General features: G+C 42.7%; 1 protein-coding gene across 1 annotated transcript; it reads right to left on the bottom strand.

Moving 5' to 3' along the window:
* Positions 1–341: 341 nt before the first annotated feature.
* On the bottom strand, positions 342–8914 carry SPDYC (speedy/RINGO cell cycle regulator family member C). Its single transcript, XM_054972873.1, has 6 exons — positions 8698–8914; positions 8000–8058; positions 6178–6263; positions 4980–5151; positions 4238–4532; positions 342–548 (listed from the first exon to the last, which is right to left on the bottom strand). Exons 1-6 carry the CDS (start codon positions 8912–8914, stop codon positions 481–483), a joined length of 897 nt encoding a protein of 298 aa, XP_054828848.1. The 3' UTR covers positions 342–480.
* Positions 8915–15182: the final 6268 nt, after the last annotated feature.

Genomic DNA, 15182 nt, shown 5'->3' on the forward strand with positions numbered 1-15182 from the left:
GTTTTTTTTAAAGAAACAATGTTTATGCAAGCTGGCATTTTCCCAGTCTTGCCATAGAAATCAAGCCATGGAAACCTCTCATAAAAAAAACTAAGGATGCCAAGTTCCACCCAGTGACCACTTCATTCTCTAGTCATCGTGTTCCCTGAGGAGGGGATATGCCTTCAAAATCAGTCAGAAAAATCCTTCCTAGTGGACCACAGTTCACGAACCAGCATAAATGTTCCAAGAATAAGCCCATAGCCTGTTCTTCTGGACTTCTTTATTATGTCCAGAAAGTACATTTGACATTGTATAATTCATAGTGAAAAGCTTCTTTTTTTTAAATATAAATACCGGCATTGCCATTTATCTTCCTTTTTGAAGATGCATAAAGTGCTTGAAAAATAGATCACTGGGTTAGACAGAGTAAGAACATCAAATGAATTCCTGGTATGTCTGTATATACATATACGTATACAGGTCCTTAGACATCCAAGACTACCCCACAGATCGCCAATCCATGACTACTCCATCTGCCTCCACAGGGATAGCGAGCTCCTGCAGCGCTGTCAACCAAAAGAATCAATATGAAATTGTACCCTTGTGAGTTCAATTAAAACATCTGGCTGAAAATACTCAAGCAATCTTAATGTTGTCAAATTAAATACAGTGGGACTATACTTGGGGACAGAAGTGTCTGCAAAACACTGAGCCCATGAGATAAAGTAGGCAATAAATAATATTAAAAAGGAAGAGTTAACAAAATTGCAAAGGGCCAAACAGCTAAACCTCTACTGCAAGATGGTTCCACCAACAATGCCATATCTGTCAGTCTATACAGTCCAGATTTTGGTGCAATACAACATAAACATACTACAAAGACATAAATCCAGTTAGCTGTGTCTTTATTGCAGCATAAGCTTTCGAGAGCCACAGCTCTCTTCGTCAGATGCATCTGATGAAGAGAGCTGTAGCTCTCGAAAGCTTATGCTACAATAAAGTTGATTAGTCTTAAAGGTGCTTCTGGACTCTTTTCTATTTTACTACAAAGACACTTGCTTAACATGTAAAATAGTTCAGAATTATTCCTTGTAAATATGCTACAGGAAGACTCCCAGAGGGAAATACTCCTACCTAGTTCTAAACACTGGAAAATCTTTTTATGAAGTCTTTCCAAAAAAAAAAAAACATGCAAAGGTATACACTTTCACAACAGAGTGGGGAAGGGGGTGGAGATGAGAGGAAGGAGAAGAGAAAGAAGATCAAAACATAAAAAGACAATTGAGGATGAAATATGTATGATCATTTGTCAAGGGGTAATTTACTGAGAGTGACCATTCATAGGAGGCTACTCCCTGAAAGAAGCAGGTGACATAGAGCCAAACTATGCACGATGGGTATCCATAGGCCATTTTGAAGAGATTTTAAAATGCCATGCTGGTGCCATATGGCAGACTGAAGTAATCTTGCCCTCCCCATGCCTTTTCATCAAATGGTGATACAACTGGGAGGTGGAGAACAAGACCACCACCCACTGCACTGTTGGTCCTGATCAGGATCAAGCCCTTGCAGCATTATTAAATCCCTTTGAAATGGCAGCAGCATCCACAAAATGGACATATGGTTAGTCTTATCTGTAGTTTGGCCCTTAAAAAAGCTCCCTTACCACCTGGCTAGGTAGGTGTTTTCCACATGGGGACATCCTTGTGTGCTTTCTTCACTGCAGCTGCCAGTACAGCACAACAATGGGGCTTCCACAAAGGTTTCCCTTTCCATGTCCCTTGGCAACAGTGATCCCCCCTTCTCCTGGGCCACTGAGGCATCTTCATTTTTTAAAATAATCAGCCACGGAATATCATTATATGATAACATTATACCAGTGTATTAGTTTCTCTTAAGTTCTTAGATTTCATTTTTTAGACAAGTAAGTGTCTAGCTCCTTTCACTGTTGAGATAAGCCATAACATCATAAAGACCCTGCTGGATCAGATCAGTGGTCCATCTACTCCAGCATCCTGTTTCACATATTTGTCAACCAGTTACCCTGGAGGGCCAACAGAGCATACAGCAGTGATGGCGAACCTATGGCACACGTGCCACAGCTGGCACGCAGAGCCCTCTCTGTGGGCACGTGAGCCAGGGCTCATTTGGAGGCGGAACGAGCTGGAACGGTGTTCCAGTAATCTGAAAAGAGATCACATGGGTTTTGGCCCTGCCCACGTGATTCCTTTTCCTCCTGGCTGGGCTCCAAAGGAACGTAAGCTGCTTGGAATTCTTTCTGCTCTGCGGCTTTATTTTCATTTGTGACTCGTGAGGGAGGGGGGAGAGAAAATGAGTGAATGAGTGCAAGCTGAGTGGGTAAGCTGCTTTGCATTCATTCTGCTCTGCTGCTTTACTTTCATTTGTGACTCGTGAGAGAGAGAGGAAGAGAGAGAAAATGAGTGAATGAGTGCAAGCCGAGTGGGGCTGGTCTCCTTTGAATTCATTCTGCTCTGCTGCTTTATTTTCATTTGTGACTTATGAGAGTGAGTGAGTGCATGCATGCAAGCAGGGCTGGCTCTCCAGAGAAGGGTAACATGCTTGGATTTCATTCTGCTTTAAGGAGATACCTGGAGATTTTTGGGGAAAGGAGCCTGAGGGGTGGATGTTGCCTTCTGACACACTTCTGGTGATGTCAAGGGGTGTTGCATATGCTAATGAGTTCTGCTAATGAGTTCCTGCAGTTCTTTTTCTAGGAAATGACCCCTGCACATAATTATTTTAAACGTTTATATAAATTACCTGGCTTCAGGCTATGTGTACAATGTATTACTATAATAATTTTTTTTCATTTACTAGAGTTGATTTTTTCCCAATAAAAAACTGTATCATTGAAAGCTGTTATTGTGTTTTTCTTTTAAGACAAAATATGTTAATTAGTTCAGACAACTGTACGAGTTGTTTTTTCTAAACTAAAACCTCAGTATTCAGGTTTAATTGCAGTGTTGGCACTTTGAAATAAGTTGGTTTTGTGTTGCAGTTTGGGCACTCGGGCTCAAAAAGGTTCGCCATCACTGGCATAGAGGCAGAAGCCCTCCCCCGCAGCTGCCTCCCAGTACTAGTATTCAGAGGTTTGCTGCCTCTGGATATGGAAGCTCCCTTCAGTCACCATGACTAGTAGCCACAGATTGACCTATCCTTCATGAATCTGGTTAATCCCCTTTTTGAACTTACCTATGCTCATGGTCATCACTACTTCCCCTAGCTGTGAATACCACAAATTATTTATTCATTGAGTAAAGAAGAATTTTCACCCACACACCTCCCATGCAAGCTTTACTGTAATCTTGGCTTTACTGTAATCTTTTCCAAAACTTCGCAACAAAGCAGGTTCGAGAACGATTGGGGAAACCCTAGGAAGTTCATGAATGCTCCACAATGCTGTGCAGAAGCAGAGGAAAAAAGCCTGCTTCCCAATGACATTAAACCCTTATTAAAAGGCCTACACTCATAAATTACCCGTTAGTAAATGGTCAAAGTACCCTGACCTGGATAGGCCAGGCAAGCCTGATCTCATCAGATCTTAGAAGCTAAGCAGAGTCAGCTTTGGTTAGTAATTGGATGGTCTCCAACTAAGACCAGGGTTGCAGAGACAGGCACCGGCAACCCACGTCTGACCACAAATGGTCAAAGTAAACAAAACTAAATTTTGGTTTATGCTAGATAACTCATCCAGGATAAATTTGATCTGTCCTGAAAAAACGTAAGTGTATTGTTAACACTTTGGTGCTGTAGGGAAAGATTGTCATTTCTAACTGGGAAAAAGCTGCTCCAAAGAATGATATCAAGAGAGAGGAGAAGAATAATATCAGAGACACATCGTTCTATTTTGATAACTGAAAAAAGCTACCTCAGAGCTGCTCTTTAACAGCAGCCACTCTCATTTATCTTCTGCTGTACTAATTCCCAGGTGCCCTTTTCATCAAGATCTGATGTTCATGTACTCTTTACACAAAAAAAAGTTTATTAAGCCTACATACTTAAGAACAGAGGAAGTTCAACTGCCTTGCTGAAATCAGGAAGAGTCACTACATGTACTTATATCTATGGATTTCCCAACTACATTATTTCAATTCAAGGAATCCTTCTCGCTCGGTGCAAGGTGGAAAGCTTTGAAAGAGGCAATTTTGAAGGTTAGTTGCAAGTCAAGCAGGAGTGCAAGCCATGTATTAAGCAGAATCCATGGAATCAAAAGGTGAGGATGGTTATTACTTACACTGCATGCTGTGGATAGTCTTTGGATCCAGCAACAACAGAGGAAGGCTGTTCAAATCCTGGTTCCACTCTGTGAAAGGTAACAAGTCATTGGCAGGAACATTGCTGGCAGAAGGAGATCCCTCAGCATCATCTTCTATCAGATCAAATGCACAGAGGAGGCAGCTTAGGGGTGTTACGCCAGGCCCTCTAGGAAATAAGTCCTTTTCGTTCTTTACGTAGCTCCTCAGTGCCCCACTGTGGTGGATAGGTCGTTCCCGGGACCACGCCCAATGGGTGGGCTCTTTCAACATTATCTAGGTTGACAGTTAAAAGGATAACTTTAAGATTCTATCAGAGGGGCAACCATATTGATCTGCAGTAGGAGAGCAAGATTTGAGTCTAGTGGCACTTTAAAGACCAACAAGATTTCCAGGATATAAGCGTTTGAAAGTCAAAGCTCTGATGAAGCTTTGACTCTCGAAAGCTTATACCCTGGAAATCTTTTGGTCTTTAAGGTGCACCATGCTACTGGGCTCAAATCTTGCTCTTTAAGATTCTAAATTTAGAAGTCTTTTGGTTAAGAGGCATTGAGCATTTCATGTTCTGTTTCTTCCAGCTCTCTTACTATCACAAAAGCCCTCTAATCCTTGCAGGCCCCTCAGCAAAGTGGGAGATCATCCCACAATCAATAGGACACCTTATATCTCCTTTAAGGAATATACATAATGGCAAGAGCAAGGGAATACAAAGTTGTGGCTAACCTCATCACAGCATCTCCGACTAACAAATGCTCTGTACTTCATTCTAGCCCAAAAGTTATCTCGTGTTTTCAAGAACTGTGGAAACAGCTGCCTCCAATTATCACCAAGCGCCCAGGGGAAAATTTCATATTTGTAGTCTTCTTCATCTTCTTCCATGTCATTTGCTAAGTACCTGTAATCAGGAAAAGGGGGTGTGGGCAGGCCAAACTCTGAAGACTTCCCTTACTAGATGAAGGTAGGCAACCTACATGGTCTGAATGCAAAATTAAATGCAACATCTACCTATGCAAATTCTGGTGTGCCAGCAAACAAAAGGTGGCAGGAGAAGATATGAGGGTTGTGCTGGACACAAGAGGCAGCTCTGGCTAAGAAGTGGCAACAGTGACAGCAACAGCTTCTGCTCTGCAGAGAATCACTTGCACTGCACGTGCAGCTGACAGGCTCCTATACCTGCATCACAGACTGAGTACACAAAACAACAGTATTGCATACATGAGCAGAACAGCACCCACTGTTATGGCTGAAGCTGTTTACATTTACTGGGGACAGGACCAGAGGGAACTCAGGTTAAAGATATCACCAGTGCAGGTCCAAATACAATCCCAAACTTATCTGCCTGGATGGCTCAACTGTACTCCTGCTTTTGGGGTGCTGTTGTCACCTAAACAGTCTGATCAGAACTGGGCATGCATGCTGGGAGCTGGCTACCTAGCTGGCTGAGATAGATGCCATCCCAAGTAGTAGAACAATAAATAAGTCTACTTCCCAGCTTAGAATGGAGCTTTCCACAGCCAAGGATAAATAATTTTCCTTGCCATGCCAACTGCCCTGCATTCCTGCACTATCCCAGCTTGAGTAACAAGGAAGAACCTTGCAAAGCTCCCTGGCACTGCCAACGCTAGATGGGAGGAGGGGCTAGTTCACACAGCTCTGCTGAGTTTCAAGGGCCTACAAAATTCAGCATCAGCAGAACTCTCCCATCTCCGCCCTCCCATTGCCATCTGCTGATATCTGTGAAATACTGCTCCAGGGGAAGACAGGGCCCTAAGGAACAACATCTGGGGGGGGGGGGTCTGCATTGGGAAAAGGAAATTGGTGGAAACTCTCAATTTGGTTTGGATCCAACTCCAATCTAATAGACCTAGTTTATTTTCTTTCTCCTGCTCAAACTGAAAGTGAAAAGTAGTAAGAGACTTACAGAGCTAAGAAGAGATTTATCCGTGTGTATTCCCTTATATGCAGGCCAGCACGTTTGAAGTATGTCAGCACCATGGCTAGAAGATACTGAGTAAAAACATTAAGTTTAGACCAATCATTATTTGAGAGGTGAAGAGAGAAGAACCAACCTATTAGATGGGCAGAAGCACTAGCAACAAGCCAATTTTGAACCTAAAGCAAAAAGTCACCTGTACCTGCACCTTGTTTCTGTAATTACATTAAATAGAGCCAAGAAAATGGTGTCCATCAGTTTTAAGTTCAGTAGGAGTGTGTATATTTTAAGATGCATGTTTTTACTTTATGTATAGTTTTCACCTGTTTTATCTATTTGTAGTTTCCATCCATTTGATGTAAGCCACTACAATTTCTTTTATTTAAACATTTATATTTATTTATTTATTTATTGCATTTCTAGACCGCCCTCCCCGTCAGACGGGCTCAGGGCGGTGTGACAACATACAATTAATAACATAGTTTTAAAATAAAAGCATTACAAATAAACATTAAAACACTATTCCATATACAATAAAAATTTCTCAATTGGCGGATATAAATATTAATACACAGCATTTTAGGTGCAGGGCTTGGCTCTTACTCTTATGAGCTCCTGCATGGGTGGTGGACGATCTTCAGTGGTATGGTTGACAAGAGGACAGCCTAGCCCCCACCAAATGCCTGGTGGAACATCTCTGTCTTGCAGGCCCGGCGGAAAGATAACATATCCTGCCGGGCCCTAGTTTCCTCAGACAGAGTTCCACCAGGCCAGAGCCAGGACCAAAAAGGCCCTGGCTCTGGTAGAGGCCAGATGGACCTCCCTGGGGCCAAGGGCCATCAGCAACTGCTTATTAGCTGATCGAAATGACCTCTGGGGAACATATGGGGAGAGGCAGGCCCAAAAGTATGCTGGGCCCAGTCCACATAGGGCTTTATAGGTCAACACCAGAACCTTGAACCTTGCTGCCTTTCCACCCAAATAGGGTCCCCACAAGGTGGCAAACATCAGTCATTAGAGCATTTAAACCATTAAAACCACCACTAAAATGGATACATAAAAGCTAAGCCGTATTGGTGACGAGTCCAACGACTCACGTTTTATCCTGGCACAGGTGCACTGAGGGCCCTGCAGGTGCACCTGCACCAGGATAAAAGGAGAGTTGTCGGTGTGGCAGGCCTCTCAGGGGCCACAGAGGCAACAGGGAGGTGAAGCATGGCCCTGCAGCTGCTGTGGAGGCAGCAGGAAGGTCAAGCCAGGGAGGGGGCAGAGCTCCCTAAGGCTGCTGCGGGGCCTTGGGAGGTCCACGTCAGGCCTCCATGCGTCCTGCGGCAGGCCTTTGAGGTGCTGCGGAGACAGTAAGGAGGCCACGCTGTTAGAACCCGTTGTATTTATCTTCACAACAGGCTCTGTTGCTAGTATATATACAAACACAACCAGAGACTACGGCCAATAAGTTTACTGGGGATATGCCAAACAAAACAGAAGTTTTTACCCACTGGTGGAAGACATCAGTGGGAGACAGATGAAATCTCCCTCGGAAAGGAGTTCCAAAGTTTTGGTACCACAGCCAAGAATATCTTTTTTCAGGTCGCTACCTGCCTAGCCTCAAATGGGAGGGGCACCCAAAGCAAGGCCTCCAAAAATGATTGGGGTGGACAGGCAGGTTACTATAGAAGAAGGCAGTTGTTAAGGTATATTGCCAGTTTAGTGGAGGATATGAATATTCAAGTTTGAGTTACAAAATAATGTTCCCTGACACTTGCAAAACAAAAGATAATAGAACACATAATTCCTTAAGTTAACCTACCTTATCAGAAATTCTGTAGCACGTGTCCATTGACAGGAATTCTTGTACCAAATCATCCTCTGATAAGAAATAAAGCAAAGTGGTTTTGTTTGTTGAGTTCAGCTACCTCTTTGTTAGCAACATTTATATAGTATATATTGGAGATTTAATGGCAAAGACTCTTTTTACTACTCCTTCCTCAACCAAACTAGTGATTTTTGGTAGTAAGTTATGACAGAATCCCTGGGTATTTGCTGAATAGTTTTAATTGTCCAGTCCATTTGAGCTAGTCACCCGGCTCTACTATCAAGTCAGCATGGTGTAGTGGTTACAATGTTGGACTAAGATCTGGGAGACCCAGGTTTGACTCCTGACCCAGCCATGGAAGTTTGCAGGGTGACCTTGGGCCAGTCACACTCTGAGCTTAACCTACCTCGCAGTGCAGTTATAAGAATAAAATGGCAAGAACAATGTAAATTGCTTTGGGACCCCATTGAGAAGAAAGTCAGGATATAAACGAATAAAATAAGCCTGTCAGAAGGAAGACATTTACAAACATAGAATACACATGCAGCTTTAAATTTTTACATCTAAACTTTTTAAGACAAGCTCTTTTTCATATTAAGAGAAACTGTACAAAATTTTTACCAGGTTTTTATTTGGGAAGGCTGCAATAGCCATCCCTAATGCAAACTAGCACAGCTGGTCAGGGATCTCACCCAAGAGATTGAAGAAGGCATCTTGTTCTTCTTTGCGTAGGTGTAACAGTGGCTGCTGTGAAATTTTCAGGGCTGCTCTGGAAAGCTCTCTCTCAGGCACTCGTATACTACTGTGCGCTCCAACACCCTTTGTGATTTGACGGCGCTGTTTTGTGCTCCCTGGCTTCACCCCAGTGGTGACCACAGGAGGGACACAAGCACTCTGGTTGTGTCTCATTTTTTTCTTGAGGCAATAGCAGAGGTTCAAAGGGGTCTTCTGCAAAAGTGGTTTGGTGCAAAGCTTAGAATCAGCCAAAAAAAGTCAGACAATAATCTCTCTTGTAAAAATTCAGCAAAATTATGCCATATGCAATTAGACTACAAATCCTTTCATGCTAAAAAAAATTAAACAGCCGTAATTGTATGGAAAACTTGAACATATGTTAGGGAACTGAAGAGTACTGGAAAAGCCAGAGGCTGAAGAACATATATACCCAAACTGTAGCTTAGGCTCTGATGGTCATATGAAGCGAGACTTGTTGCAAGAAAGTTTTCTGATCAAGAGAAATATTAAAACTGGGGAAAGGAGAACACTTGGTAGCTAGAAGGGTTGTGGTTTGATAGCAAAGCACATACTTTACAAGCAGAAGCTCCTAGCTCAATATCCTGCATCTTCTCAATGCCCTTCTGCAGCAAGTGATTTTTTTTTTGCTAGAGAGCCACAGACAGCTGCAATGGACAACATACAAAGCCAGACAGACTAATGGTCTGATTTGGTACAAGGGACATTAGAAATAAGATATACATTTTCCTCCACTGCTAAATTATCAGAAACAAGCCCCAGAAAGATGTGAGAAGCTGGGCAAAATTAAGACCTTGTCAATAACCTCCCCCCCCCCTCTTTTGGCCAATTTTAGACAAATAATTCTACCTATGCACTAGTCTCCCTTTTTGTTTTTAGAGGAGGTGAAGAGAAAAACAATGTCCCAGTAGAGGCTGCTGCAACGACCCTAGAAATCAGGTGCTAGTTGCTTTCCACAAGTTGTCTTTAAAATAGGGGGGAACACAACCTAACAACACACTATAGTTATAAAATAAAGCACATGTAATATACTGGTGTGGAACAAAGGAGACCAACATGTTAAGAAAAAGAGAATGGCAAAGGATTTAGGATGAAAACTCAATGAGACTGAACAGATTCTAGACCTTATCGAGATTCTATTCTTCAACTGTATTTAACTAAAAAATGATTATTTAAAGCCTCTCTCATTACTTATTTACACACCCCTACAGATAACAGCACAACTGAGCCAAAGTTAAACCCTTTCAAGTCCCATAGATTTTAGTGGGAAGGATTTATACACATTCTTAAATCCTCTAATTGAATAGATCAGGTCCTAAATAGTAACCTAGCTTCGGCTTGTACCTATACAAATCAAATGCAGTACGAGCAGTTTTTTTTCACAATACATGCAACATTTCTGCTGCATGTGCATAGTATACATCTGTGCGTGAAAACTAGCAAAGGGGCAATAGACACACCTCACAGGAAGAGCTTTTATAAGACGCCCATTAATATTTGCCAGTTACAATAATTATTACGAGTAATTACGGCTTAATTATGCAAGACTCTATTAAGCTCTCTGTACTTAAAATAAAAGGGACAAGATAATACTCCCTAGAGGACGCTATAACACTGAGAGAACAACAACCACTGGACACCTTCCAGAAAAGAAGGGTAACTGAGGTAAAACAGAAGCGAAACAAAGGCAGGTACAGAAGACACGGAGAGCCCCACCTCTTGCCAACCGCCTTTCCCGCCCTTTCCCTTTCTCTACTCTTTTCTACCCACCCACCTGCACAGAACAAACCACCCAGCGAAGGGTGTTGCTACCTGGAGGAAAAATAAAGCTTAACCCCGCCCAGTTTTGCAGCGCCACTTTTTATAGGCTAAGTCAAGCTGTCAGGTAACCAATCGTCGGCGTGAGAGGACAGGGACCATGGTTACTCTCACCCGTATCGCTTCGCGCAACCTGTCAATCAAAAGCTGCAATTCCTCTCGTGCGCTGGTGGGAAAAGTTATACGTCTCCCATGGCAGATGGCTGAACCAGTGCCGCTAAAATCAGTATCCAAAAACAAAAGTCCTGAGATACCATTTTTTTTGTCTGAACTTGCTCTCTCTCTTTTGAAGTGCCTTGGAGCTCCCTTCCTTTTTGGAGGAAAACTGTTCCACGTATATCCACCATTTATTCTATTTTTTTATTTTTATACAGCTTCTCTGATTAAGAGCTGCAAGTGGTTTGTATCAGTAATCAATTAAATCAGTTAAAATCAACAAAATAATAAAAATCCAATAAAATCCAGCCACAACATGCCACATAATACAAAATACATAAAACTCCACTAATCCCAGCCATAGACTAAAACCTTACAGATAGACATAAGTTTTCAACCCACCCAGTGCTGTTCATGCACTTTCCAGCTGCTCCTCTTTGCATTCCATTTTCAAGATACATGGGTCATTTATTATTAATTTATAATCACTTTAGTTCTCATTGATCAAATTGGTCACTCACTATGAAACCTAAGCATTTTAAGGACACGAGGTTTTCACCAATGGAATAGAATATTCTTGATTTTTACATTTGAATTTAAACCAGTACAAGGGAAATTATACCACGGTAGTCAAAAAACAACAACTGCAAACATGGCAACACTAACACAAAAGCAATTTTCAGCTGCTACAATTTAGCCATCCATCAGATTATTTTTGGAAATTTGGCCAGATTGTATTACTGGAGTCATCAAGACAAATTTCATGCACCTGGGACAATTCTTGATTATCTGATAAATAGAGTGTTTAGCTACCCTAATAGTAAAGGGCTGAAAACCTGCTTTGAAACTGCTGGTGTACCGTCCCAAACAGAGGTGTCTTTTGGGAAAGGGTCTGAGGGGAACTTGCCTGTAAAAAAATCTTCTATCTGTTGGCATATTTATATGGCACAACTACATTTGGTTTAGAAGGATATAATGATTTATAATAGCACTGTGATTAAAATCTGCAAACCAAGATGTAAAAAAACCCAGTTGCATGGGGGATGGGATTTGAGCCCAGTTGACAGAAGTATGTGTTCCAGAATGTGAGCTGGCTGCCAGAACCCTTTTCAGTAAACCTGGACTATTTGAATTATATGAGGCCCAACCTAGCCCAAGTTAAGCCTTTTTTCAAGACTCAAGACCTCCAGCTAAGTAATAGTAGTATTATTACCTCATATCTGTATTTATCAAATCTTTTTTAAAAGTATCCCATAGCCTTTTATCTGTGTGGTGGTTTTTTGGAGGGCGGTGGTGGTTCTTGCTATTTGCATGGGATATTTTAACTTGTTTTATTATTTTTATTTTAAAGCTATAGTTATTTTAAACATATATCTCTTTTGGTTGTTGTGTTTGCTATATAACATTTGTCTTGAAGCCTTGTTGTTCCCCAAGCATTAGCCCCCTTCCCCCCAAAGGCTAAATGCAAGGGGGGTTGCTAGAGACTTAATATGTGAAAATGGGCAGCTGAAGGTTCTCATGGCTTTTAGACAGATACACCTGGTTTTTACTGTAGCTCAAACTGGTTAGAAGGGCAGCTAAAGGGATCAATTTAAAGGTTGACAACCCTATGAGTGAACTGTCCTGCTAAGAACCATTTTCTTTTCTTTTATTTATTTATTTTTTCAATTTATATACCGCCCATCCCCAGGGGCTCTGGGTGGTGAACAGTTAAAATCGATAAAAACAAGAACTAAAATCAATATACAAATAATAAAACAAATTAACAAAGTGCAGTGGTGGGGAGAACCCTCCCCCACCCCAAAGGTGGGAGGCCGACATGGCACCGCCCCCTTCAATCACCGAATGCCTGGCGGAACAGCTCTGTCTTACAGGCCCGGCGGAACGATAATATGTCCTGCTGGGCCCGGGTTTCCATTGAGAGCGTTCCACCAGGCTGGGGCCAGGACTGAAAAGGCCCTGGCCCTGGTTGAAGCAAGGCGGGCTTCCTTAGGGCCGGGAACCACAAGTAAATATTTATTCGCTGATCGAAGCGATCTCCGGGGAACGTACAGGGAGAGGCGGTCCCGAAGATATGCCGGTCCCAACCTGCTCAGGGTTTTAAAGGTAAGAACCAACACTTTGAACCTGATTCGGAATTCAACCGGAAGCCAGTGCAGCTGGCGCAGGACAGGTGTAATGTGTGACTGGTAAGGTATACCAGTCAGGACCCGTGCCGCCGCATTCTGGACCAGTTGTAGTTTCCGGATCAGGCCCAGGGGTAGCCCAGCATAGAGTGAGTTACAGTAATCTAGCCTGGAGGTGACCGTTGCATGGATCACTGTAGCCAGGTCCTGGGGCGTCAGGTAGGGGGCAAGTTGCCTGATCTGATGAAGATGGAAAAATGCAGGTTTGGCAACCGCCGTGACCTGGGCCTCCATTGATAGGGAGGCATCCAGGAGCACACCCAGACTCTTTACCACTGGCAAAGTTGCCAGTGGTGTCCCATCCAGGGCAGGGAGCTGGATCCCAACATCTGGCAGCCCCCATCCCAGCTGCATTCGTTAAACATTTTAAAAATGTTTAATGAAACTTGGTTAATCTCATAAGGTTGTACTTGTTATTGTGCAGTTACAACTTAAACATATTTGGCAGGGTTTACTTTATGGCGGGAAGGACAAAGGGAAGCAATGTGGTGGCATTTTGCATTCATGTTTGTATATTGATCTCTAGAGGAATGTAAAAAGAGTCCTGCTTAGGCCCACCAAGTAGAGTTTCCAGGTCCAGGTTGAAAAATTCCTGGAGATTTTGGGGGTGGAGCCTGGAGAGGCCTGGGTTTGGAGAGGGGCAGGGCTCTTTTAGCTCTTGAGGGGGCTCAGTGGGGCATAATTCCATAGAGTTCACTCTTCAAAGCAGCCATTTTCTCCAGGGGAACTGGTCTCTGTTACTCGGGGATCAATTGTAATTCTGGGAGATCTCCAGCTACCACCTGGAGGCTGGCAACCCTACCACCAAGGTCCGTCTCTAGACCATCTGCTGGTTCTTATCTACTTCCATCATCCCGTGCAAGCGGCCAGCCACTGGTATGCACAGATACTACTCTTGAATATGAAGGTTCCATTTAGCTACGTGCTAGACATCTGCACTGAAATCACATCCACTCTCCACTTAGACATCAACATTTTAGAGACCCATGTAGGAGGGTGAAACTTAATAAACTCTAGTACTCCTATCGAGAAATTTAAAAGGCATCACCATCATCTCCTCAAATGCAAAAAAAGGGCTAGACAGAGAGCACGCCTAAGCAAGTCTACTCAGAAGTAAGGCCCATTTTATTTACTCCCAGGAAATTGTTCGTAGGATTGCAGTATATATAGTGCAATAGTATATACCGGGATCATAAAACAGTGATTGCCTGTGGCAAACTGGGATAACTGTAGAAAATGCTATGAGATGTATGCCAACTATGTGTGCATAAGGCTGAGCTTTTTGAGTAGACATGGGAAATGTTATTGCTGAAATAATATTTATTTTCCCCAGTTTCCCTATGTTACTCTGATGGGGCCCTGACCTGGTTAGCACAGGTGAGCCTGATCTTTTCAGATCTCAGAAACTAAATAGAGTCGGCTGGGTTAGTAATTGGATGGAAGATCTCCAACAGAGACCAGAGTTGCAGAGGCAAGCTAATGGCAAACTGCTTCTGTTAGTCTCTTGCCATGAAAACTTCACCAGGGGTTACCATAAGTCAGATATGACTTGAGGGCAGTCTGCACCAACACCCTGAATAGGACAAAAATATTTTGCTTTTTAACTTGAGTGCAAGTAAACACCTATAGCAGGGGTGGTGCCCCAGTGTGGTGCCCATTGAAAACTTTCCTGGCTCCTGCCAAGTGTCTTTTGAAAATAGGCAGGATAGGGCCCCATGTGGGGCTTTTGCCCAGCAAGGCTCTTGCTTGGCCACTGGAAATTTGATTGGCTGTGCAACTTTTTAAAAGCATTGCTTTGGCAGAAGCTGCCACTACTGCACAAGGATCTTTATGTTGTGACTGAAAGTAAGCTGTAGCAACTGTAATATGACAGTCTCTATCTTCTGCGGTAGTTATTTTGTGGCTGTGCCAACTACATTTGTCTGTCAAAATTCCAAATGCGCCCAGAGGCTCAAAAGTTTAGAGACTCCAGACCTATAGCTTTTAAAAATCACTATTAATAAATGTTTTGAAAATATTTGAACTTGCAATAAATATAAAATTAAAAAGAGTCCAGTAGCACCTTTAAGACTAACCAATTTTATTGTAGCATAAGCTTTTGAGAATCAAGTTCTCTTCGTCAGATGCCTGATACAGAGACTGGTCAAATACAGAAGAGGAGGAGAGAGAAGAGGCAATTAGGGGGAGGAAGGGGGAGGGCGCAATCAAAACATTCCTTTGCTAGTATATGTAAACATCTCCTTTTAGTGTGTGTATCAGTTAGC

Source organism: Eublepharis macularius, chromosome 1, assembly GCF_028583425.1.
Source record: "Eublepharis macularius isolate TG4126 chromosome 1, MPM_Emac_v1.0, whole genome shotgun sequence".
NCBI lineage: Eukaryota > Metazoa > Chordata > Lepidosauria > Squamata > Eublepharidae > Eublepharis > Eublepharis macularius.